General features: G+C 39.3%; 1 protein-coding gene across 1 annotated transcript in view; it reads right to left on the bottom strand.

Moving 5' to 3' along the window:
- The window catches only part of SGPL1 (sphingosine-1-phosphate lyase 1), a 57980-nt gene extending 30758 nt beyond the window's left edge, over positions 1–27222 (bottom strand). Inside the window, exons 1-3 of the mRNA XM_012762596.3 lie at positions 27044–27222; positions 26257–26329; positions 3200–3365 (exon numbers count right to left, since the gene is read on the bottom strand). Of these exons, the coding sequence (XP_012618050.2) occupies positions 3200–3365; positions 26257–26283 (193 nt within the window). The 5' untranslated portion in view covers positions 26284–26329; positions 27044–27222. The remainder of the gene's footprint in view (positions 1–3199; positions 3366–26256; positions 26330–27043) is intronic.
- Positions 27223–27578: the final 356 nt, after the last annotated feature.

Raw genomic sequence — 27578 nt, 5'->3', positions numbered from 1 at the left:
GTTATTATGTACCTTTTATTGTGAGGAGATAGGATAAGAGAGCTTAAGAGTGTTGCCCAAGGTGCCAGGGAAAGAAACTGAGAGTTTATCGTCTCCTCCCACCACATAAAGCTGATTTCTGTTGATGAACTATGGACAACCCACAATTAAAATCAGTATCACAATAAAAAGCAGTAAGATGAGCTGATAATCAGAGCAGAATTAAGGGAGAGATAACACCCTGGAGAGCTGCTAACCACCCCATAGTTCTCTCCATCTATGTTCTAGAACTACCCTTTCTCCCCAGGAAGGACTGAGAATTTGAAGATCAGCAAAATTTATCACTAGTCCAAACTTCAGACTCCTCTAGTATAATACATTAAAAGAACTTGATTGTTCAGCAATATACAGCATACTTCTACCTGAGCAAGGTGCTAAGAAAATGGCAATTCTATCAAAATTATCCCTGATTTCTGGAGGAAAGATATTCTTATCTATGTCTATAATTCAAGTTGGAAGTTATAAAATAAAAAGCATGTTGTGAGGCCGGGCGCTGTGGCTCACGCCTGTAATCCTAGCTCTTGGGAGGCCGAGGCGGGCGGATTGCTCAAGGTCAGGAGTTCAAAACCAGCCTGAGCAAGAGCGAGACCCCGTCTCTACTACAAATAGAAAGAAATTAATTGGCCAACTGATATATATATAAAAAATTAGCCGGGCATGGTGGCGCATGCCTGTAGTCCCAGCTACCCGGGAGGCTGAGACAGAAGGATCACTCGAGCCCAGGAGTTTGAGGTTGCTGTGAGCTAGGCTGACGCCACGGCACTCACTCTAGCCTGGGCAACAAAGCGAGACTCTGTCTCAAAAAAAAAAAAAAAAAAAAAAAAGCATGTTGTGTGTGTGTGCTGAACTATATGAAATTGTCAATATTCAACAATTTTTGAGCTATAACAATGACACTGTGTATGGTTCAAACTGATTCAGATACAGAAATAGACACAAATAATGGCATTCTTCAGCAGCAAGATTTTAATTTTGTTCTTATTGCTTATCCATATTCTCCAAATTTTCTACAGTGAACATGCACTGCTTTTGTAATTTAAAAAATATTAGAAACAAAATAACTAAAATGGTTTGTACTTAGCCTATGAAGATTTAGATGGCATATCTCATTAATATACTGCTACTAATAATTCTCTCATGGAATGCACAGAGGCCAGCATATTCCTTTTGAAAGCAGGCGAGTAAGGACCAGGACCCAAGATGGCCATGTCCTACTACTAGTTAAGCAAAATGCCTGGCACAGTAAGCTGCAGAACTAAAAACAGGAGTAAATACCTAACCACAAAAAATGAAAATTATGTGATGTGCATGTTAATTAGTTCAATTTAGCCATTCCACAATGCATACATATTTCAAAACATGTTGTACATAATAAATACAAACAATTTTTATTTGTCAATTAAAATAAATTATTTTTAAAAGAAGTAAATAAAGTTAATACCAATTGTAGCCAAAAAAAACTCAAGATCTCTAACTTTAGTCTGGTTTCACAAATGTTCCACCTTAAAAAGAAAAGTACACAGAAGTGTGGTTGTCAGGGGTTGGGGGAGACAGTAATGAGGAGTTATTATGTAATGTTTATTAAAATGGAGTTTCAGTTTGGGATGATGAAAGAGATCTGGGAATAGATGGTAGTGATGGTTGCACAACAATGTCAATGCGCTTAATGCTGCAGAACTGTACACTTCAAAATGGTTAAATGGTAAATTTTATGTTATATATATTTTATCACAATAAAAAGAAAGAAAGAAAAGTACACTTATTGCTACTCCTTAGAGTCCTCTGAAATGGGGCACTTCACCTGCCAGGATGACAGGCTCCTTCTGCAATGAATCACGTACTTCCTGGGAAAGCAGTGACCCTGAGCAGAATGACATGGCCTGCGTCCATACCTAATCCAGCGAACACATGCAGCACAAGGGCCTGTCTAACTTGTCAGAGTTTATGAGAAAATCCTGCAAGGACTAGGAGCAGCAACTGAAGACAGCATTTTTAAAGCTGGAACAAATTAAAAGTTTTAGCTAGGACAGTGAGGTCTCATTTCCACTTGAATTAAAAAGCTCTAGACAGTGGAACTTGCTTCTTGGTTGTTATGTTTTGCAATATTTACTATGCCATAATGTTTACTACTCAATGCTATCTGCATGGCAAAAAGAGAAAAACAGAATCTGGCTTCTAAATTGCCTTTCCTGGGGAAAGAGGAAGAAAAGGAAAGAAAGTACAGTTAAAGAACTCCTTCAAACAGATATTATCAGGGAAGCAAAGCTTTGTGGAACATTCAAACAAATGAGAAATGACTAATGATTTTCTTCAATGCTATTGGTTTCTTATCCTAAGGAAGTTAACTCAGATACCCTACTAAGATTGGGGAAGGTGTGCAGGGGAGTGTTAGAGAACACCCACCACCAAACCTATTCTTTGTATTTAGGTGTAAACAAAACTTATAAGCACAGCGTAGGGGGAAATAACTCAAAGAAGGCAACATGCATCCAGGTTTCTAGGTGGGGAAAAGGTGGGTGGGCAGGAGAGGGGCTTAGACCTAAGGAAGGGTTGAGGATTTACAGCAGATCACTAAGAGACTTTTCATCTTCTGCACCCTGTGAAGCGGTCTCCTTCTTCTCCACATAGCTCTGAGTAGCTGTCAGGAAGTTCAAGGTGCACTGTCCCTGACAAGAAGTTCAGCTACAAGAGGACAGGGACCTTGTACTGCTTGTGCAGATATCCCCAGAGCCTGGCACATAATAGATACTTAAACAGTCACCACGTAAGTGCTACTCCAATCTTACTTAATCTTCATTGAAAAAGACGGCCCAAAATGAAAGCAATAAATTCCTGCTATAGGAATTCCAGATGACACAACTATGTTCTAGGGAAGAAACTGATACTTTTACCAGTTTAAGGTTTAAGCCATACTCTGAGATATCTGTGGATCCTTACAAGGACAAATTTCTGAGGAGTGTTTACAAAAGCTATAAAACCAAAAGATACATAAGCATCTTACTATAACTTCACCAATCAGAAGACAATGTCCCACTTTCCATTTAAGTGTTTTAAAAATCAAAACCAATGCAAAAGGCAAGAAATTAATCCAGTCCGTCAGCACTGGGTTCCAAGGCTAGTAATACTCCACCATACCTTTACAGGGGGAACATGTACTTACTCTCTGGCTGGAAGACAAAGTCATATACCCAGACAATCAGCAGGGTCCACAAGACACTCCATGCAATTAGCTGCCAGGGCTCATACTTGGTGCAATGTCCATTTACATAATTCTTGGCTTTTGTAGAGTATACTTCCAAAATCTCTAAGTAGGGCTCAAAGGCCTTCTAGAAATATAAGAGAAAAATAGAAACATTACATTCAGTGAGAAAAAGGAAGTCTATTCTTAGTTTGTTCTATAACTCTCATTTTTCAAGGGCAGGTTCATTCCAAATCTGGCCCCATCTCAGCAACAATCCTATCATCCTCCATAGCCCTCAGAACTTGTACACCAGTCATTCCAGTGTAATACTGCCATTTACGAGTCATGTGCACTTTGATGAGACCTCTGATCTGCCTATTTTATACAATGAGAGCTAAGCTAGATCATCATTCCAGCCCTAAAGCTTCTATATGACTGCCAGTATTCACTGTCCTATTCTCTTTAACACAAACGAATCCTCCCAATATGAATGGCATTTCTCTTCTTCTCTACTTTATTTTAATCTTTCCCCTCATCTAACCCAGTGGTCAGCAAACTGGTTATGTAACCATCCTATTACAACTACTCAACTGTGCTGCAAATGCAGTCATAGTGTGTAAACAAATGAAAATGGATGTGTTACAACACAATTTAATTATGAACCCTGAAATCTGAATTTCATATAATTTCCATGTGTTGCAACATATTCTTATTTTTTAATTTAAAAAATGCAAAAATTATTCTTAGCTCATGGACCATACAAAAGCAGGCATAGGGCCATATCTGGCCTATAGGCCATGGGGTTTGTTTGCCAATCCCTACTCCAAGGCCCTACTTGACTATAAATCTCTTAAAGTCAGGGATCATACCTTGTCATCATGTATATCCTTCAAAATACAAGGGCATAAGCAAGAAAAAAATCTTCTCATCTATAAACACACCACAGTACCTCATTCATGAGAATTCATCTCTCCCTTTAAATTCTACTCCAGTATTCATTTGTGATAAGCCCTGCTAAGAGCTTATCTCAACCTGCCTTGCAGTCTACTCATCTGTTTCTTATCGCCCTGACTACATGGTTAGGTCCTCAAAGACAGAGTAGTTCAAAGTCATATTAATGATGCCACATAGTGCCCTGCATAAAAGAAGGTCATCTGATAGTTTATTTGTTCACTTATTCAACATTTATTAAGCATCTCCAATGAAAATGGCTGTGACAAAATTAAAACACCTCCAATGTTTAAGGCATTAAGTTGGGAAAGTATTCAGGTAAATGTATTTCCTTGTCCTCACTGAGCTTACAGTCTAACGGGAGTGATGTATGTGTGTCTATTCATAGATACACAGGCACATACATATATAAATAAATAATTCAAACTCTTCAGGGAAATAGCTATAAAAAAATGCATGCTAAGAGAGAGTACTGAGGAAGGCCCATCTAACTCTGTCTGAGGGAATGACAATGACAGGATAAAATGTAAGATAGTTTAAACCAGGAGTCCTCAAACTTTTTAAACAGGGGGCCAGTTCACTGTCCCTCAGACCGTTTGAGGGCCGGACTATAGAAACTATGAACAAATTCCTATGCACACTGCACATATCTTATTTTGAAGAAAAAAAACAAAACTGGAACAAATTGTCCTCAGCAGGTCACATGCGGGCCATAGTTTGAGGATCCCTGGTTTAAATGGTAAAAGAAAATTCTCTGGGCAGAAAAGTTAAAAGGAAAAAAAGTCACACCAAGAAGAAAAAAATAGTAGCTGCAAATACATAAAAACGATCTGGGGATAGCCACAGTTCTATGTGTTATGAGTATAAGCCACTTGATGGCAGAGACCACATCTGTCTTATCCAGTGCTAATTCCCCAACAGAGTGCCTGGCGCACAATCTGTACTGAATACACACTTGGACAGTGGCTGACAGTGCCCAAGTAAATGAGTGAACAAGTCGATCAGAGGACTGAGTCTGGGAGAAGTACACTTAGTCCATATTAAAAATGGACTTGGGGAGAGAAAAGCATGGAAAGTAGAAGTATAAAGTGATAGGAACATTTTGTAAAGTAATTTGTTGGAATCTATTAACATTTTAAATTCTTACTCATGTTGACCTAGAAGTTCCACTTTTTGATATCTACATACTTATTCATGTGTACAAAGAGACATGTCCAAGAGCATTCATTTCAGTATTCTTTGTAACAGCAAAAGAAAAAATATAAATAACATAAATATCCATCCATAAAGGAATGGTTAAACTATAATACACACATTTTATGTACCCATACTATGAAATATTAAAAAGATAGATTTACATGAACTACATGGAAAATTTTCCAGAACATAATATTGAGTAAAAAAAAGGAAAAATAGTAAAATAAAAGGCATGAACTGTTGAGCATGAGAGTAATTTTTTTTTTTAAGATAACTTGTGAGAGATAAACAGGAGGAAGTCAGAGATTAGAGACAAAAATTTTACTTAAGAGATTGCTGCAAACGTCCAGGGGAGAAATAAATTGAGTTTGACCTTAAGCAATACAACACTGGGGATAAAAAAGTACTATAGATTTGAAAGACATTTCTGGAGGTGGAGCAAACAGGATTTGGTAACTTATTATTAATAGATATGGGAAATACGGAGTGGGAGAAGTATAGATAATTCCAGATTTTCAAGTTCAAGTTTGAGAGACTGGTTAAATAGTGCCACCATTAACCATGGTAAGACTAGAAGACAAAGGGAAGCTAAAAATGGTAGTAGATACTTTGAGAAAAAGATAATGACATTGGTTTGAGTTATGCCCTATTGGATATCCATATGAAATGTTATAGTAGCAGTGTGAAAGCTTAAGAAGGAAGATAGATACTCAACAAATGTTTGTTGAAAACATTTATACCTGCAATGGAGTGAATGTTTATGTCCCCCCAAAATTCCTATGTTAAAACCTGACTTGTAAGCTGATCTTATTAGGAGGTGGAAGCCTTTGGGAGGTGATTAGACCATGAAAGCATAGCCCTCAGGAGTAGGATTAGAGCCCTTATTAAAGAGACCCCCCCAGAGGGCTAATTCATCCCTTCCACCACTTGAGGACATGGTGAGAATGCACTGACTATGAGCAACTTCTATGAGGTCCACCTTTTAGGAAGTGAGCCTCATCAGACACTAAATCTGCTGCTGCCTTGATCAGGGGCTTCCCAGATTCCTCTGTGAACTGAGAAATAAATTTCTGTTGTTTATGAGCCACTCAGTTTAGGCATTTTGTTACAGCAGCCTGAACAGATTAAGATAATACCCTTAGTAATTAGACTGTGGTATAAGGTGATTAACATTGGGTTCCCTAGAGGACTATCCATGGAAACAGTTTATCTGCAACCCCTCCAATAGTTCTTGGTGGCAATTCCCCAGAGTCCACTGTTGCATCAACAACTTCAATCCTACAAAGCAGTCGCAGTACCAGTCAAAACCTGTGAAAGACTAGGAGTCTATCATCAGAGATATGTCATTATTTCCATCATATAAAGAATCTTCTAGCTCATACCTGTAATCCCAGCAATTTGGGAGGCTGAGGTAGGAGGATCGCTTGAGGCCAGGAGTTCATGACCAACCTGGGCAACATAGCAAGACCGCACCTCCAAAGATAAATTTAAAAATTGTCTGGGTGTGGTGGTAAACACCTATAGTCCTAGCTACTTGGGAGGCTGAGGCAGGAAGATTGCTTGAGACCAGGAGTTCGAGGTAACAGGGTGCTATGACTGTGCCACTGCACACCAGCCTGGGAGACAAAGCAAGGCCATGTCTCTTATTAAAAAAAATTTTTAAAAGAATCTTCTAGTGTTACAACTGTGGTCAAACCATATGGTTAAATGGTGTATAATGAATGGGATGATGAAAGAACAATCATTCAGATCAGCTTGTCTTCTGGTAATACTAATTCCTAATTTACCCAGAAAATAGAGGATATAAATGTCAAAAGATGTCTACAGGTAGTACCAACTCTTCACAGCACTGAACAAAAAGTAATGTAACTAGTATCAGGAGACAGAAAAAACCCCAGAAAATATAAACTAATTTTTTTTAAAGCCTTAAAATTAAAATATAAAGACATTCCTCACTAACATTTATAAAATTGTATTCAGCAAGAATATATTTTCTTGGTAATTGCTTTGTTTCTTAAGAAGATAATGGGAATCTTTGGATTCAAAGAGGATACTTTAAGAGAAAATATATTATCTATAAATTCTCCACCTCCAAAGACAGAACAACACTGTAGTTGTATGGGTTCCAACAAACTTTCTGAGTAGGCAACTGCCTGATCACAGAAATTACATCTCCTGGCATCATCCTAAAGTCCTTCTGGGTTACTACAAACAACCTAGGCTCAGTCCCTGATGAAGAAGCATCTCACAACACTGGAAGCTTATGCATTATTAGGCTCTGTGGGGTAATGTATCCTATCTCTTTGGAAAAAAAGGATGAGGCAGCTCCTCTGGGCCTTGAAAACAGCACAAACCCCAGGCTGGGTCCTGATGCAATACTCCAGCCCTTGGGAAACACAGAATCCAGGAGCTAAAGGGAACCTAGAAGGTCAAAATCAACATTTCCACTTTATAAGCAGAGGATCCAAAGTGAAATGGCGTGTCTAAGCTCATACAGACATGCATGTGACAGAGTGGTGACTAAAAACCAAAGCCTCCTGACTCAGTACTAAGTACTCTGTTTCAATTCCTGATTCTTAGTATTCATGGGCACAGGATCATTTAACATATTACAATCCAGCAGCATCCCACAAGTTTTCTGTTCAATTTATGTTCCTGGCAGAATTGACCTTGGATACATGGTACTGTTCATAACAAACTAAAATTGTACAGCAGGTCATGACTACAGATAAACAGCTAGATAGAGATAACACATAGAGATGACACATAATATGATTATAATTACTGCTTCTCACCATGTCTTTTTGCTTATAACAACACATTTTTTGTCTGTATATACTGCACATATAATTATAATTCTTAGACTTATGTTTATTTCAACTTAATCTATGTGTGTCTCTGGAGATATAAGAAATATAAATAGTCATCCACAAAGGCCACTAGCATATTGTGTAACTCCAGGCAAATTATGTCACCAGTTTGTGCTTCTATTTCTTTATTTAGAAGAGGAAACACAAGAAAAATACAGTCACAAAACAAATAAATTGTGTCTGTGTATGCCTGTCCTGGGGGGTGGCGTATTATGTCCAGCCCCTATTTAATAGAACAGTATTTTTGGTAAAGCTTCCACAAGTAAAGCATTTCATCCTTCACTGTTACAAAACTAGAAATGTGCCACTAGAACAAAAAAACAAAAAACATCTTGTCTGATGAATGACAGTACAGAATATCATAAATCTTTTTAAAAGTATAATATTAAATGAAAAAAAAACTTCTGATAACCTTCGTAGTATAAAGATTCAAAATATTAACTACTTTAAGAAGATACTGTCAAATGATAAATAAACTAACCAGCCTTTCTCTTGTTATTTCTATTTCCAATCTAATGATTAGGTTTCAACTCATGCCTAAAACACATGGAAATAGTACTCAATAATCCTAGTCATTATTAGATAAAAAGCAGTTGCTAGAATTTATGAGACTCAATGATAAGGAACTCTTTCAGCCCCCAAATTACTTCAAGGGAGCAAGACACTTTCATGAATGTACACAATAGCAGAAGTCTACAAATATTGTAAATCTAGGGCATGACACTTGTTAGACCACTGAGTTTCAAATTATTCCAATACAGCCCCATAGAAATGTATTTACAACATAACCCAGGACACACAGAAACAGAAAAATATAAAACCAAAATAATACCTAACATCTTATTACTTGTGATACATTCACATTTCTGTTCTATTTCCTCCTCCTTTTCAATGCTTCGCCCACTAAATTGATTTTGTGTCCCTCTAAATGGATCATGACCTGCACTCTTAAAACCAGTGAGTGCCTCAGAGTGATTTCACTTCTGGCTTCCTTAAATTTAAAATGTGACTGTGTAATGCTGTAAGGAAGATAATACAAACGTTATTTTCCACTCTACACAATTTCAGTGCATTTTGCACTTATGACTTACTCTCTTAACATTTTTGTGAGGCCAGGATTATGATATGCAGTAATAAGCCCAGGAGATAATTCATTCCAACCAGTCTTGAGTTACTTTCCTATCGATACTATCCCACAGCTATACCCAAGTCCCCATATCACTTCAAAAGAGCAAAAGATTCCTAAAGGAAACATCCCACTATAACACTCTCCACCCCCTTCTCCCACCCCTCCTAAAAACCTTCTTTGACAACAGATGTAGCTCTTGATCAACTAAAAATTAGGCAGTGATATTTCTTCCTCATTAAATTTCTTGATTACCAAGTAATGCCTAAAGAGACATTCTACAAATGAATATGACTAAAAGAGAAAAGCCATCTTGGCAAACATTTCCAGACCCACACTGGATGATGTGTCTTTCCTTGGAGCTAATACAGTCTTTTCTCCATTAAGCAATAGGGCTAACTACTCACTTTGGTTTAAATAGCCCCTCCAAAACTCATGTTGAAATTTAACTGCCATGGTAACAGTGCTAAGAGATGGGACCTTTAAGAGGTGTTTAGATCAGGAAGGCTCTGGCCTCATGAATGGATTAACACCATTATCATGGGAGTGGGGTCCTAATGATAAAGGATGACGTTCTGGCCCTATCCTCTCTGGCTCACATGCTCATCTGTCCTTCTGCCATGTTATTATGCAGTAAGAACACCCTCATCAGACACCAGTGCCATGCTCTTGGACTTTCCAGTCTCTAGAACCGTGAGCCAAATAAACTTAATTACCCAGTCTGTGGTATTGTGTTATTGCAACAGAAAATGGGCTAAGACACCACCTGTATTTGTTTTATTCAAAAGCAATGGCATCTCCATTCAGGCAGCCCCTCAGACATGCCAACCTAGAAAGAGCTCTACCCCGCAATACTGTCACTGGTATAGACATGCCTACTGCTATTTAGGAGTTTGAGTCATTTGACAATTATTTCCTAAGTGCCTACTCTGTGCAGACACTATTTTACAAGGATCAGAGAGTTCAGCCATTTGTTTCACTGAAAACTTTCTTTTCTCTTTAAAACTCAAAGATTAGGTGACCACCTGACTAGAGAGAGACTAAAACTAATTTAGAAAGAGAAGGCTCAAACGGGCCATGACAACATGCACAGAAAAGGGTGAAGCACTTCAAAAGCATTAACTTACTTGGAGAGAATACATGGTAATATTTACACAACTTAAAACTTTAAATGGCTTTCATGCTATTTTATTTGCATTTTATAGTCTCACAAGGCTCTTAGATTAAGGACACACAGTATCACTTTATAGACTGGGAAAACTGAAGTCAAGAAAGGTTAAGTGATTTGCTCTGTCAAACTGACAGAAAGCAGCAGAGTCGGGACACTCTGAGTTGAATTCCAAGAGATGCCTGGGACTATCTCTCAGGGCTTCAAAACAATGTTAATATCTGAACATTAACCAGAAAAGTATGACCTAAAAGAAGAGTACCAAAGAAAACTAAAGAGTTATACAGTAGAGAAACCAACAAGATATTCTAATGTATTTTCTCCTTACTGCTCTGCTCACATTAAAGAAAATCAGGCTGAAGATCAAAGAAAAACATCCCCACTGTCAGGCTGATTCACTCCACTAATCAATTCTGGACTGCCACAGAGACAGTTCCTGCCAAGGAAAATGTAGCAATTTTGCTCAGTGGATTATTACAGCACCAAGTAAGTGACTGTTATATGGTCAAAAGTAAAGTAAACACAAGCTACTTTTCTTCAGCTCCTATAACAACTTGTACTCTGAAACTGCCTGCTTGTCTGAATGTGCATTACTGGCCACAACAGACGCCTGGAACCGGAAGCATTCAAAACAGCAATGCCTTAACGATTTTATTGCTCTCTGGAGATTCGTTGTAAAATCAGGTTCTGGGAAAGCTACTTTCCTACAGAAGGTTCACTTTCACACCATAATACAATGTCTTTTTTGTATCTCTAATGTGACAAATATCCAGTAGGCCTCAATTCAGGTTATTTCTCAAAAGTCAATCAGGGCCAAACTGCATTAGCCAATTGTATGGTGAGTTAACTTGTCCCAGAGGCAAAGCATTCAACCCTGGTAAGGGAGAATAATCCAACTGTAATATATGAACTCTCTTATGGTACCATGAGCTGAAAAGAATACAAATAAGAGGGAGCATACCTCCCTCTTATCTATATCTCCTATGCTGCCTAAAACAGGTTTCTCCACCCTAGTAGGACATCAACATTTATTTAAATAAAGTGAAATAATTACAATACTGTATATACTTTTGACAGTTTTGTTTTGCAAGCTCCTAGGAAGTTTCTGCGTCCTGTCTCCCACATCTCTCCCATTCAAGCTTAACAAGACACAGTGGCAGTGGACTGAATCTGCAGAGGGGAATGGCTGGTTATCTGTAACCAGACTCTGCACACACTAGCACTCTTATGACAAACTCACAAGATATGCTACATAGCAGGCTATCAGAGCTGAATCCATCCTTCACAGATGAAGACACTGAGGCCCAAAGATCACACAACTCAGAACTGGCAGAGCCAGGATTCAAATCTTCTTGCTCAAAATACATTCTTTTTTCCATATTTTCCACTGCCCAGTTTTCCAGAACCAAACTACCAGTGGTACAAATCATAAGATAAACAGGTTCTAAATAGACAGTTCTCATAGAAGTGATTAATCACTACTCTTCCAACTAAGACAAACAACACTGCCAAATTACCTGAACAATGTCCTACAAAGGCTACGTACTTTTAGGATGTGGACTGCTATTAAGTGACTTTCGCAAACTGCAAACTTCATTCTTCTCTCAGCTAGAGACTTACACTCACATTACTTAATCTGCTTCCAAAAGAAAGACTGAAAGAAATTATTTTGAAAAGTACTTCAAAGAGTTGTCTTCAAAATCACAAAATGTTACTGTTCGAAGGAACATTAGAGAACACCTTGTCCAACCCCATTTCAATGATGAAGAAACTGAGGCACAAAGACTAATATCAAAATGTGCCTTCCCCAGGGTCAAACTAAAGGCAAAGAGAATCAAAGTTCTTGTTCAATACTCTTTCCATTAAACCAGTGGGGTACATCAACATCACCCAAGTATTATGTTTCAGAATATGCCACTCAGAAGTTCATTTGGTACAGATAGAGCCCCGAAATGTGTATTTTGTAAAACCTCCCCCAGGTGATTCTGACAGGCATCTCTGGTTAAGAATCTCTTCTCTTCCCATCCCTTTCTTTTACAAAAGAATTACCCAATAGCTGACTTAACATACTACTGAGACCTAGTCACCAAACTTAGTGGCTTCCCAGCATTCAGACAGGTGGAAAAAGGTATCCACCAAGCTTTCCTGGGAAGCATTAAAGTCAGGGCCCAGTCATGTCAATACACTAGAAATCAACTAATTGTTCTTGGTTAATATTTATTCTTTGGCCAGACATTAATGAAAATCAAAATCTTCCACCCTGCAACCCTGCAAAGAAAAAAGTATTTGTTTTCCTCTTCCTTCCTTCACCTTTAATATAACTGCACCCAATACTTTTTCCAGAAGAACCAGAAATCTGAGCTTTAAAGCAGGAATGGGCTGTTGAGGAAAAGAAAAACTGGTTTTATCCAGTTCACCCACTGCCTTAGAGTCTTAAAATCAAAGGGTACTCTAAGGACTGAGACTCAGGTTAGGGAGTGAAGTTAAAATACAGAGAGACCCAAAAGGTTAGTATATTTATTCTTACTTCATTTCTGCCCTAAAAACAGAAAACAAAGCTAACTGAATCTGATTCTCTTTCATATCACATTCTGCAGAACTTCAAAGTGCAAAGTAAAAAGGTAAGAAAACACTATTGTCCTCGGAGCCTCAAAAGGCACTAAAGTTTATCATCAAAACCAGATCACAATCCCAAAGGGAAAAGTCCCCTGGGTCATTAAAGAAGAAGTAAGAATTGAGCAACAAGACCAAACAGACATTCCAAGTAGCCAGTAGTGACTGTGATACAGAATTGTTTGAAGAGACTGAATCATCATTTCTTAGAAGATATAGAGCAAACCACATATACTTCACCCAAAATGCCACTATGGGTGAGTCGAGCAATCTACATCTTAAGTTCACTTCAAAAGCTTAACACTGTACATTTTCCCTTCCAGCCACGCCTTGTCAAGAGTCAGATATGTATGCTTAGTACTATTCCACAGCAGTACTAAGTCGAACTGCTCTAGACTTAGCACTGGAGTATTCAGGCAAAGCACCTTTCCAGAGGTGCAAAACAATCCTGGCCACAAAAATGAGACATACATGAAATGTTCCCAAATCACAAGGAGTGCATTCACAGATGAATCAAAGCTTCTAAGCTCATAAAAGATGACAGCCCTCAGCTAAATGGTCATTTTATTTACTTGTGGTCAGGACAAGGCATCATATAAAGACAGGTGCTGATTCTGTCATGTAACAATTCTGAGCACTTCGTTTCTGAAATACATCAAAAGAAAGTAGGAGGGGGAGCTTAAAATAGAAGAGAAAGGTAAAACATATAAACCTAAGTCTAATAAGCAGAGGAACATGCTGAGGGATAGAGGTAAAAGAGCAATTATAGGTTTTGTAGGCAAATATACTCTCAGAATAAGGCAAGGAGGTAAGGGAAGAAAACTTCTATGCAAATCTGTACATGGTATGTTGCTAAATTTGCTATGAACTTCTGGAGTCTCTGACAATAACTAGCTAAATAACTTACTGTGCACATGCACAAAGGTATTTCAAAGTATAAATGAAGATCATCATCCTTTGAAGACTAGAAATAAGAATTTCTTGAATAAGATCTAGTCAAATAATTCCATATTCTTCACACAGAAAGGAGAAGTCTTGACTTCTCTAAGTATATCACAATTGGAGAAGAAGTTATCTGAGGTTCTCCCTTCTCATACTTATCTCACTATGATAATAGGATTATCTATCATTGTCATGGAGTTAAGACACCTAGACTTTCCAAATTTATAACCATTTATAGAAATCCTTTCCCTACAATAGTCACACTGCTATAAGAGATGAGAAATATTGAATATATGCTGAGAAGTATAACCTGCCAACAGAAAAGAACCCAAACTCTGTAAAATAATTTAAAGAGGTTTATCCTGAGCAGAATATATGCAACCATAGCCCAGAGAGCCATGCCCAAAAAGTCTTGATCAAGTGGTCTTGCCGTGGTTTGGTTTTATACATTTTAGGGAGACAGAAATTACGCATAAGTAGGCATCCACTGGTTTGGCCCCAAAAGGCAGGATACTCAAAGCGGGGGATTACAGGTTATAGGTAGGTCAAAGATTCTTTGATTTGTAATTGGTTAAAGAAATGAAGCTTTGTCTACAGGCTTGGAATGTTTTAAGTTAAGGAAGTCTGTTAATCAGAGACAAGTCACTGGATGTATACAGCACATATTCTAAGACTTACATGATCTGTTAAGTAAATTGATGACCTGCAGGTATGGCTTAACCTTTGTCTTACATGGCCTTAGGCTTATTAATGACTTTGTGTCTTATTGTTACAAAAAATAACTCCAAAAGGAATAGGGCATACTTGGGCATGTTTGACCTCCCTTCTCATGGCTGGCAACTCGGCTTAACTAAATTGCAAAAGCTATTTCTCTGGAGATTTCTCACATAAAGAATAAAACAGGGACCAGTTTATGCCTGGGTCCCCGACTGACCCTTAACCTACATAAACACCCTTTGGAAAGTCTACCTTCAAAATCACCACAGAGCTGCTTTTAAAAATTGAAGTAAACAGTTGAGCGAATTTAATTTAAAATTAATAATTAGAAGAGTTTCAGCCTTTTTGATAATATGTTTAAAGTGCAGAGGGAAATGTGCTTACAATAGAAAATTATACATTATCTAGGACATCCCTCCAGGTTACCTGATTCTGATTATAAGGAAGCTGTTTATATATCTAAAAGTAGATAGCAATGAGCAATGCAAACTAATCTTCATCTATAACTATGCAAATTCTGTGAGGTCCAGTAAAGGTTGAACTGACTTCCCTCTCCCTAGGAAAGAAAAAAGTTTTGCCTCCACTCGTACATTAATTTCAATATTCCTGATCTATACACATGTCTGTTCTTTGGACTTTACCTTTGAACCAGTTATAATAGCTGCCTGGTTTCCTCATTATGATCTTTAATGTGTGTTCATTTTCTATCTGTACAAGAGTCAGGATTTTATTTTGTTAAAATTACCTTTTAACAAAAGCTAGAGATCTTCACAGTTCCCCAAACTCCCTCCAACCCCAAAAATGGGTGCAAACATAAAGTTTAGTAAATAACTACAAAGAGTTGAAGAGTTCAAGACATCCTCAAAGCCAGTCACTGGGGTCCACATTGCCTAGTTAATACCCTCTGCTCTACAATGAATCATAGAAGTGGTCTTAGCATTGACAAAGGGTCCCATTATATGTGAAGTAAACCCAAGATTCCTATGTCTCCCGTAGGCGAGAACAAAAGAGACACTATTGGATATATCCATTACTTAAGATTCTGTAGGAAAGGCCCTATAACTCCAATAAAAAGTGCAGTCCTGACCCATGCTACAACAGGGATGAACCTTGAAAAACATTATGATAAGTGAAAAAAGTCAATCATGAAAGACCATGTATTGTATGATTTCATTTACTATCCTAAACAAATCTACAGAGAGAAGACTGAGAGTTGTCTAGAACTAAAGACTGGAGGGAAATAAGGAAGTGACTGCTAAGCACTGTGTTTCTTTGGAAAATGTTCTAAAATTGATTGTGGTGATGGCTGCACAATTCTTAACATACAAAAAAACAATGTGTTATACACTTAAAAGTGCATCATGACCCAGCAATTCCATTTGTGTTCACCAAATGTTTTCTCAGCTAAGACCAATCACCTAAGATTCTTTGGATTTACAGGCTTAAAAAAAAAGGCCTTCTGAAAAAGCTTCTAGCTTCTAAATGGGCCAAAGATAGCAGCAACTTCAATTCCAGAATCGGAGAGTAAAGCTCTGGACTCCAAATGAAAGCAACCGTAAATATCTAAGAATAACTTGTCTAAAGGTATATCTTTAAAGAATTTATAAACAGAATTACTAACTAGTAAATGATGAAACTCTTAAAAACCACTATTTTTCTTTGGCAATTCCTAAGCATATACTACAGCAACTACCCAGATATCAAAAAAGACCATCACCTCTGAGAATTGCCATAAACTGACACATCATCACCACTCCTGTGGTCTGAGAGTCATGTTAATGTATCTACAGAAAGGCAGCTGTGGTGTTCTAGAAAGTCGAGACTGGTAATCAAAAGCTTCGACTGTAATTTCAGCTTTCACTTAGAAGCTGTGTGACCTTTGGCACTTCAGTGAACCTCTATGCAACTGGATTTTGCTCATTTGCAAAAATATTATAGATGCCATTCTTATACAACAAAAAGTTTTTCAAGGAAAAAAGATAACACTATCCACTCACAGGGTTGTTGTGAATAGTAAATGAAATAAAGTAATAGAAAATTAATTCAGATAATGAACATTTAGTGAATTTGAATTCTGTGAAGATAAACATTTTTCTTTCCTCTTGACTAAATAGCAAGGAAGAGCAACCTTCCCAGAGTCCAAGCAAAGTCACAAAGGAGATGGGAGAGGCTATAAGTTGTTTGATTTCCATGCCTATGTTGTATTTTCTTATAGACAGTAGAAATAAAATACATCTTGTAATGAGCTGCTCCTCAGTTTTGTAAGAAAGATGTTAAGTCAACTCTTAACCTTCAACAATCTACTATATCAATCAGAAGATTGCAGTGCCCTCTTACCTACCTACAGAACAGGATTAAATCAGTTACCTACTGTGTTTACAGATCATAAACTTATATATTTTCAGTCCTCCAAATAGACTGCTGTTGACTGCTATGGTGATGACTCTTAGGAAGGCATTTGAAAATGATTTCAAAAAGGGCTGTGTTACATAGTCCTAGGCTTTCTTCTACCCTGGCTCAATAGCCAGACAAGCAGCAGGCCTACCATGGAATTCTCATATTTGCCCTAAATCCCTTTCTAATAGAGTTTGAAAACAGAATTTTCTATTTACCATAATTCTCTCAAAGACTCTGTGCCATTTAGACTGGAATTCAATACAGGATTGATCTATTCCTTTTTAGACCCATCTGCCAAAATGCAGTTCAAAAGAATGAACTTAAATCCTCCAGAGAAAGCCTCCAGAGAACATAGTCTCCCAAATACTGAGCCTAAAGTGTGATATATCACAACAGCTACTTAGATTCTAAAGAGGTACAGAGGATTATGATTTTAGCCTCAGAATTAACTTATAAATATTGTTTTATAACTAAATTCTGCCTTTAACAGGGCCCTTTTAATACTCAAAAAGAACAAAACTTTGTTTCCATGAAATATTTATCAATATTTATAGACTAGAGAGAAAAAAGAATGCAGTAAGCTATACTCTCTGAAGAAATAACAGAAAAGGAAGGGCATTTCACATTTTTAAAGTGCCTACACAGCTTCAGGAAAGATATCTCAGTGCTCTTGCCAATGTGTAGTGTGCATATAAAAGAAATTTAATATTTGCTGCCCAAAGCTAAATCCACAAGTTATCTATTATGAAAACCCAATAGGAGTATAAATTGGTACAACCACTTTGGAAACCTGTTTGACAGAAAACATTACGACACAGCAATTGTATTTATGTTTTGTCTTTTGTTTTTAGATATGGGGTCTTGCAAAGTTACCCAGGCTGGATTCAAATTCCTGGACTCAAATGATCCTCCTGCCTTACACCGGATTTATTTATGTTTTATGTTTACCAAAAGGTATGTTCAAGAATGTAGCTATGTCACATAATAGCCAAAAAACTAGAAACATAAATGTTCACCAACTATAGAACAAATCAATTGAAATATATTTAAACAATTGTATTATACTACTACAAAGCAAAAAAGAAAAAAGCTACTGCTACATAAGAGCATGACTGAATCTCACAGACAATGTTAAGCAAAAAGGCCACTCACAAAAGATATACTGTACGTTTCCATTTATATAGTTTAAAATCAAAACAAATCTATGGTGAAAAGAATGATTACCTTTGGCATGTATCAACTGGGAAGGAACATGAGAAATTTGCTGGAATGCTGGAAATTTCTTATATCTTGATCTAGGTAGTGAGCACAGTGTACCCATATACAAATATTTATTGACCTGTATAATTAAGATTTGTGCCTTTTACTGTATGCAAATTATGCCTCTAAAAGGAAAGCCCTATGGTATTTTTTATTCAAAACTGATTTATTTAAAAAAGTGATTTATTCACTTCATGGTAGAACAGAACAAATCACTGATGTATAAATGACTGTGCCAGAATAATGGACTAGGAGGACTGTTCTGCAGTTTCTGCCTATATAACTGTCAATTCATTCATCAAACATTTATGGTTTGCCTATTTAATGACAAAAAGTTAAAGTAGCTATATTGTATTAAGTTAAAAAGCATTAGATAAAAAGCTCAACCTACTGAATAAGATGTAACAATTTTTTTGTTTGGTTTTTTTTTTGGTTGTTTGTTTTTTTTTGAGACAGAGTTTCACTCTATTGGGAGTGGGGGGCTAGAGTGCCAAGATGTAACAATTTTAAATATGTATGCACCTAGTAACAAAATCTCAGCAAATATACAACACAATCTAACAGAACAAGGAGAAAAAGCTAAAAAATCGATAAGGCATATGACTTGAAGAGGCAGCCACAAAACAGGATGGTAATGGTCATTAAACATTTAAAAAGAGTATTTAACCTCATTAGTAATCAGAGAGAATGCACATGGAAATCACAATTAGATTCACCTACCTAAATTGGCAGATTGGCAAAATACAAAAAGCCTTATAAATATCATATCTGTCAAGTTGGGTAGAAACAAGAACTCTCATATACTGTTGATTGTAGCCTAAATTGTACAGGCCTCTTTAGAAAAGTTTGGTATTGTCTGGTGAAGGTAGGGATGGATATATGCGCTTTACAATCCAGAAATTCTACTCCTAGGTATAAATCCCAGAAAAACTCTTGCACCTGTTATCACTTGTTATATACAAGAAATTTTGTAATGCTAATGTTCAAAAAAGCCCTGACTTGGAAACAACCCAAATGTCTCTTTTTTTTTTTTTTTGGAGACAGAGTCTCGCTTTGTTGCCCAGGCTAGAGTGAGTGCCGTGGCGTCAGCCTAGCTCACAGCAACCTCAAACTCCTGGGCTCGAGTGATCCTTCTGCCTCAGCCTCCCGGGTAGCTGGGACTACAGGCATGCGCCACCATGCCCGGCTAATTTTTTATATATATATCAGTTGGCCAATTAATTTCTTTCTATTTATAGTAGAGACGGGGTCTCGCTCTTGCTCAGGCTGGTTTTGAACTCCTGACCTTGAGCAATCCGCCCGCCTCGGCCTCCCAAGAGCTAGGATTACAGGCGTGAGCCACAGCGCCCGGCCCCAAATGTCTCTTATAAGTAAAATGGATAAATAAATTGCAGTTTAGTAATACAATGAACTACCACACAGCAATCAAAATGAAAGAACTAAACTACATGCAACAAGGACGAATCTCACAAATACTGAGCAACAAAGGAAAAATCACAAAAATACATATAAATCCATTTACATCAAGTTAAAAAACAAAACTTGGGATGCATACGCAAGTAGTAACATTATTGAAAAAAAAGGGAAAAACAGCAAAGAAATAACTATTCTAAAAATCAGGAGAGTGCTTATCCCCAGAGAAGAGGGAAGGGGATTGTCTGTAACAGGATAGGGTATATGGGTTTGAGGGTAAATGTTCCATTTCCTAACCTGCTATGGTTGTTTGCATTATTATGATCCTTTAAAATGTAGATATGTGCTTTATATACTCTTCTGTATATATAACTTCCAAAAGCATTTTAATTAAAAAGGAAGGCAAGCCCTTTTTCTTCCCTTCCCTCTTCCTGCTGAATGAAACATGAACCTGATAGGTGGTCAGGAACTGCCTACTCCACATTTCTCTTAAAGAAATATGGACAGAAATATGGCTTACACCTGTGATCTAATCCTAGCACTTTGGAAAGCCAAGACAGGAGAACTGCTTGAGGCCAGGAGTTTGAGACCAGCCTAGGCGATGGGGTAAGACCCTGTCTCAAAAAAGCAAAAAAACAAAGAAAGAAATACATTTATATCTTTTAAAAATCTCTATTACTTTAGTTTTTCCATTACATACAGTCAAATCTAATTCTAACTGATCCATTCATGGATTTGGACAAATGAAACGCTTTCTAAAAGTTCAAGTGGTCCAACAGTGGAAAGAACTCCCTGAGAAAGTATTCAGCATGCACTCCTGACAGGGCACTGTGGCAGGGATTCCTAGGCAGCAAGAAAGCTAGACTACAGGGCTTCTAAATGCCCTTCAAGCAATTAAGATTCTAAGGCTACTACTGGCACAAAGCAGCTCTGGGCTTGCCAAAGCTACAGCAACTCTTTGCCTCTGAATCTATCCTTCTGTTATTGTATCAGTGAGAACATTCCTTTTCTATAATAATCAATACCCTATCTGTCTTCAAGATTCTGCTTGAATGCTCTCTTCACTTGTGCCTTTTAAAATTAACTTGACCTCTACTTTGGCATGCTGGGTATTCTCCCTTTCTTCTCCAGATCCTCTATCCAGCCTTCCCCAACTCTGCAATGTGCCTCAGGAGGCTGCCCTCTATGAATTAAATCAACCACGCTTCCTTAACTTCTCATCTCCAGTTAGGCTGGACCAAGGGAAGGCTCCAGCCGGAGATGAGAGGGTGGAAAAAGAGTCTGAGGTATTCATTCCCTTTGATTCCCTTCCTGCTGGCCACTGGTAGGCAGTGACTGCATTCCTACAGGGTACCCCCTGTTTTGGCAGAACTCTCTCAGCATTCCAGAATCCACTCCCACCGCTGCCCTCTCAGGCCTAAGAGTAATAACAACTCCCCTGTGGCCAGCCCTGAGATGTTTCACCATCCCCTGTTGGTTTTCCTTAGCCCTGCTCAGACTTTGTAAATAGGCCCTAGATCTCCTCAACTGCACTGCTGAAGTGTGCCAGGAAATGACTGACATATCCAGCAAATTACTTTCAGCCTTCACTATTCCATCCTCCCAGATGGCTTCCCTCACCACACCACATGGTAATTGGATTCCGTATATTTACACATACAGAATGACTCACTACAAATCAATTCTCTATGGAAAATTCTTAAGCCCTGGCTGATTCTCAATTCTGCCACCAATGTGTACAAACTGTATGTAATATTAGATTGGGCAAAACCTAATTAAAAAGGTAAATGTTACTAAAAGTTCCTGACAAAGATTACAAAACTAAGCCAAATACTAGGATTTAGATTTTATCTATTAATAACTCCCCTTTTCATTAGATCAAAGGCTAGAGAAATTATTTTATCATTTATAAGATTGGGAGAATGCCAAATACAGTGCTCATCCTATAATGGTCACTCAAATGTCAACAAAATTTTAAATGTCCTATCTCTCAGTCCCAATGAATTTTCCCTTTCTTCTAGCTAATCCTACAAACAAGACAAAAGTTGAAATAATAGAAATGAGCTTTTAATGTCAGTATTTCAGTTTATTGAGAAAGATTCCAGGATCAAAGACAAAGCTCAAAGATCTGGAAAGATTAGATTTTTGAACCCAAAAAACAAAACTGAGAAAGGCCTGCTGCTTTCAAAACATGAAAAGAGGACCATAGAAATACTGCAAAGCAAAGCATTTCTTAAGAATTTTGCTCTGCAGCAGAAGGGCATGCTATCTACTCCCTAACACATATTCTAGAGCGGCAGGGCTTAACCCCTGGGCAAAATAACCCCAAGTAACACTGCAAGAGAACCATTAAACTGCAAGGAATGACTCATTCCCCCACCCATATGAAAGCATAGACTACACAGATACCCAATTATCTAAGTTAAAGAACTTTAGACCAGGGTTTCTCAACCTCAGCACTACTGATGTTCTAGGCCAGATAACTCTTGGTTGGGGAGGACTATGTGCATCACAGGATGTTAGCTGGATAGCAGCAGCACTCCTCAGGTGTGACAACCAAAAATGTCTCTAGCCATTGCCTAATATCCCTGTGGGGCAAAATCACCCCTGATTGAGAAACACTGCCCTAGATAAACAAGTATCACTCAAACTCCATTCAGCACTACTAGCCTATATATGCTAACTTTGATTCATCTATGAATACCAGTTAATTTATTCATAACCTTTGATGGGAAAAGAGAAAAGACACCTAGGGGGTAGACTTGGCTTTATAAAGCACCTTTTCCTTAAAAACTACAAGTATTTGGCAACTTGTAAAGTGATCCCACGCCCTGGCACTGAGGAGGACAACATGGATAAAATGAATAGTTGCCACAGTGGAGAAGGCTGGCTACAAAATCCTTGGACTTGAATTCCCTCTGAAAGCATCTCAACTCTCAATAGATGAACACATGTACTCATTTTATTCTCTGTGAGACCTAAGTGGAAAGTATTACAGTCCATGACATGTCAGACAGGAGCAAAGGGAAAAAAGGCCAGCTAAATACCCTAACCAAATGAGGACAAAATTAAGAGCAGGAATGCACTGAGGGCTGACAGCCCAAGCTTCTCAGTCTAGATTTGAAATTTGTTATAAAAAGACTCCAGGTGATCTTCAAGTTTTCCCTCATGGCACACAGGTGGTTTTCAACTCTATGATCCAATGCTGCCTTCTTGTTACAAATATCTTGTAATGCCCTTTTACTATGCCGAAGTGAAATTAAAACATTATCACATTATACCTATAGACAAATTTTTCTTAATTTCAATATAATTCCCTAAATGTAATGTAAGGGAAAATAAGAACATTTTCTAATAAAACATGTATTTTCAGACAAGGCTATACTAGAAGACAAACGATTTCTCTCCCCCACTTTCCAAATGCACCTTAAGTGAGGGGCTACCCTACCCCTCCTGCTCCATACAAACCCTGTCTCATCAATTGCAATGGTCAGCAACCTCTGTCCCTTGCCAGAGGCAGTGTCACAAAGCAGGTAAAAGGGAGGGCTTCACCACTTAATTGCTGTGATTACCCTCTATAAGTCTAGTTTTTTATGTAAAAAAGGAAGATACTAGCATATTTTCCAAAGAGTTTTTGTGACAACTGAGTATGTAGAGTATCTATTCCTACACCTAACATGTAAAATACACTCAATGTTAGCTACCAGAGTTAAATTATTATTCCTGAGTCTACTCTGAGTTATTTCCTAGCTTTTGTTCATCTTACTCCACTAGCAGAAAGGATGCGTGACTGGATACTCATGTATCAGAAACATTTTTAACAACGTGTGTACAACATAAGAAGTTGCAGCATATGATTTCTAAGATTATTTCTGATTCTGACTCTATGAAATGTTACACTGCACTGAGATTATTTTTTCTTTCCCTTGGGTTCGTTCTTCTCAATGGAACATCAAGAACTCCTCTTACACACCACATAAAACAGTTACAGAAACATCTTGAATTCAGATCATGATGATTGGTATCCTACTGAAAACCCAGCCCTGGTCATTGGTTCTTTACCATTTAGCCCCAAATAGCACATTACAGTCAAGGAAGGGATGACAACTTTTCTAGTGAAAGCACTTCATGTAACATATAATGTCATCTTCAGAAATAATTGCCGAGGGCCACTCATATGTATGTGAATTAATTCCTTACAGCACAGGCAAAGTAACACCCCTAAATATTCTAGATTATCAAGTGAGAAGTGAAAGGTAGTAGCAACAGCTAGAGAAATACCTCAAAACAAAACTGATTTCAAAGTTTATATTCTGAATAAAAGTAATCACTGCTCAGAGTATTCAAGTAAACCCATGAGCCCAAGAATAAGCACATCTCTGTGCATGAAGAAAAATCCAACTCACATATAAGAATCTATAATTTACCTAAATAAACTGAGCTGTAAGAGGAAAACCAGAAACTTCCAATTGTTATAAGTCGTTCTGCATTAACCCTCCAAGATACTAGGAGTATCTATTACCTCTGGGTGATAGAATTATTGGAGTGGGGTTGGGGAATTTGTTTCTTTTGTTTATTCATAATCTCCAATGTTTCTATCATAGTGCTCTTGTAACAATAATTTTAAATTATATAAGGCTATTTAGGCACTGGAAATCCATCAAATTTGAGGCAAGAAACTATTTTAAGTAAACTTTTCATTGGGATCTGTGGATAAACCAAGTATTTATCTATGTTTCTCACATACAACCTAAAATCATTCTTGTTGCCCACCTCAAATCAGAATGGATTACAGCTTAGTTTTCCTCTCCTTTATTCCTCCTGCAGCCTTGACAGGTTTTGCCACTATAAGAAGTCAGCACCAAGCATGAGAAAATATCACTACCAATTTTTGCCAATTTCCCAGTGACAACAACAAAGTCTCGGGATAGTAAGATAAAGATAGAGAAAGTCCAATGACACTCTACAAAAAAGACACCTGCACTCGAATGTTTATAGCAGCACAATTCATAATTGCAAGGCTGTGGAAACAGCCCAAGTGCCCATCAATCCAAGAATGGATTAATAAAATGTGGTATATGTATACCATGGAGTACTATTCAGCTCTAAGAAACAATGGTGATATAGCACATCTTATATTTTCCTGGTTAGAGCTGGAACCCATACTACTAAGTGAAGTATCCCAAGAATGGAAAAACAAGCACCAGATATATTCTCCAGCAAACTGGTATTAACTGAGTAGCACCTAAGTGGACACATAGGTACTACAGTAATAGGGTATTGGGCAGGTGGGAGGGGGGTGGGTATATACATACATAATGAGTGAGATGCACACCATCTAGGGGATGGTCATGATGGAGACTCAGACTTTTGGGGGGAGGGGGGGAAATGGGCATTTACTGAAACCTTAAAATCTGTACCCCCATAATATGCCAAAAGAAAAAAGAAAAAAAAAAAGGATAGAGAAAGGAATTGTTTTTTAATCACTGATGTTTGCACAAAGAGACATATCAGACTCACAGAAGTAACTTATTAAATAAAAACTAAATACAAACACTTCTTCCATATTGCTATTTGAAAGCTACAGGTTCTCCACAATTCTCACACTAAAGAGCCAATACAGAATCACAAACGTCTGAAGAATAAAATGTCATTTTGGTAAACGCTCATTTGGAAATGCTATTCTCCCTGCTCAGTGAACAAACAGCACAGAAAGAGCTCAGGAGGGGAAGAGAAAACAGCCTCTACCAAAGCAGGCATACTTGTCAGCCCAACAAAAGAACTTAAATGCAGACTAGTTCAATCCAACAAGCATTTGTTAATCATTTACTATATTCAGAGCACCATGATAGGTGTTTACTCATCTCTAAACAAATAAGACATGATATCTGCCTTCCAGGGAATCATACTCTAGTCTGGGAGACCAGCACTTAATGAAGACCCTGATAAAAGATAATAACAGAGGTTTTTTAACAGTGCTCTGGTAGTATGGGAAAGGAGAAATTAAAACCAACTGCAAGAATTTTGAAAAAGAAAGCCAGGCCAGGTGCTCCTGTGTAGTCCTAGCTACTCCAGAGGTGGAGGCAGGGAGTTAAAGGCTGCAGTGTGCTATGATGACGACACTGCACTCAGAGTGAGGACAAAAAATAAATAAAAAATTTTTGAAAAGGTTTCTTCAATAATGTTTAAGTCTTGTATATACCGTATTCATATATTTAATTCAGTCATTTATTCATTCTGATCCAAAATAAATGGTGGCAGACGTGCAAAGCTACCAAAAGCAAGCATCAGAGGTGAAATCTACTCATTCTCATCTTTGGACTAAAAATAAAACTTAGGGGACAAGTGCCATCTAGCCAGGAGGATGTCTGCAAAAGCTCACCAGCGTCAGAAGGTCTGTACTAGGCATCTTGCTCTTCCAGCCGTGTCCCTTCGGCGCTCCCCTTTTTCAGTGTCTGTGAAAGGCAACCAGGTCTGTTTACTTCCAGAGCTTCCAACAGTCTCGCCCGCCCGCCTCGGCTCGCCAGGGCGGCCGAGTTATGGTTCTCTGCCTCCTCTGAAGACTCAGATTTCACTCGCAGCTATCACACTCAACCCCAACCCAGCGAATCAGAACCCGGCTGCAACGAGGTATCCCTCCCACAGCTGAGGACACGAATCCAGACCCGGACTCCCACAAAGCATTCCAGCCCGGGAGACACTGGGGGAACGCCCAGCCCGCCCGCCCGGAGCCGGGTCCGAGCCCCCGGCGCAGCCCATTCAACCTAACCCGCGTCCGGCCTCCAGCGGACTCCCTCCCGAAGGAGACCGGCCCGGCTCCCGTCTCCGCCGCTCCCTCCTCAGGACGCCGCCCTAGCGTCGGAAGGACCAGCGAATCCCGCCGACCGCGCCACTCCGGCCCCGCGGGGCAGTGGGCGTCCAGACCCGCCCCCCGCTCGGCCCGCGCCTCCCTCCGCGCACCGGCGAGCCTCGCGCTCCTCCGACCTCAGCCCGCGCCCGCCCCAGGCCGCTCGGCCGGCCGCGTCTGCGCGCCCGACCCCGCCCGGCCCTCGCGCTCCCCTCGCCCCGGGGCGCCGACCCCCGACCCTCCCGGTCCCCGACCCTTCTTCGCCTCCGCTCCCCAGCTCCGGCCCTCCCCGCTCCTCCGGAGCCCGCCGCGGCCCTTCCACCTCCTCACGCCGGAACCAGCTCCCCGCTCCTTCCCTCAGGCACTCGGCCTCGCCGGCCCTGCTCCACCTCCGGCGCCCCTTCCTCCGCGCGCGCCCGACTCGCCGGCCGCAGGGCTCGGGTTCCTCCTGCCGCCGCCGCCGAGATTGGAGGCCCCGCCGCCGGCGGCCCCGCCCCTCCCGGAAATGGCTCCGGGCGGCGCCGGCCTGGCTCCCGAACCCCGGCGTGCGCGGCCCCGCTGGCGCCGGCCGCGCGCACGGCCCGACCGAGCCCCACGGCGCGTGCGCGCCGCCTACTGGCCGGGCCGGGGGCGGCACCCAGGCCCCCTTGTAAGTGTCTCATCCTGCCCGGTGTTGGGCCGCAGTCCGCGCCAGGTCACCAACCTCTCTTTCAGGTTACCTTTTGCAAAACCAACTTTCTGGTCACATTTGGTCACTTGGAGCCCCTGAGAGAGTCGGCCTGCAGATCGTTGTACAAACCACAGAGATGTGTCTCCAGAGGCGGGATTTGAGATTTTATTGGGTGACCCTTAAAACT

This window comes from Microcebus murinus, chromosome 14 (assembly GCF_040939455.1).
Source record: "Microcebus murinus isolate Inina chromosome 14, M.murinus_Inina_mat1.0, whole genome shotgun sequence".
In the NCBI taxonomy this organism is placed as follows: Eukaryota; Metazoa; Chordata; class Mammalia; order Primates; family Cheirogaleidae; genus Microcebus; species Microcebus murinus.
Note: the sequence above shows the minus strand (reverse complement) of the source record. Positions and strands in the feature narration are given on the sequence as shown.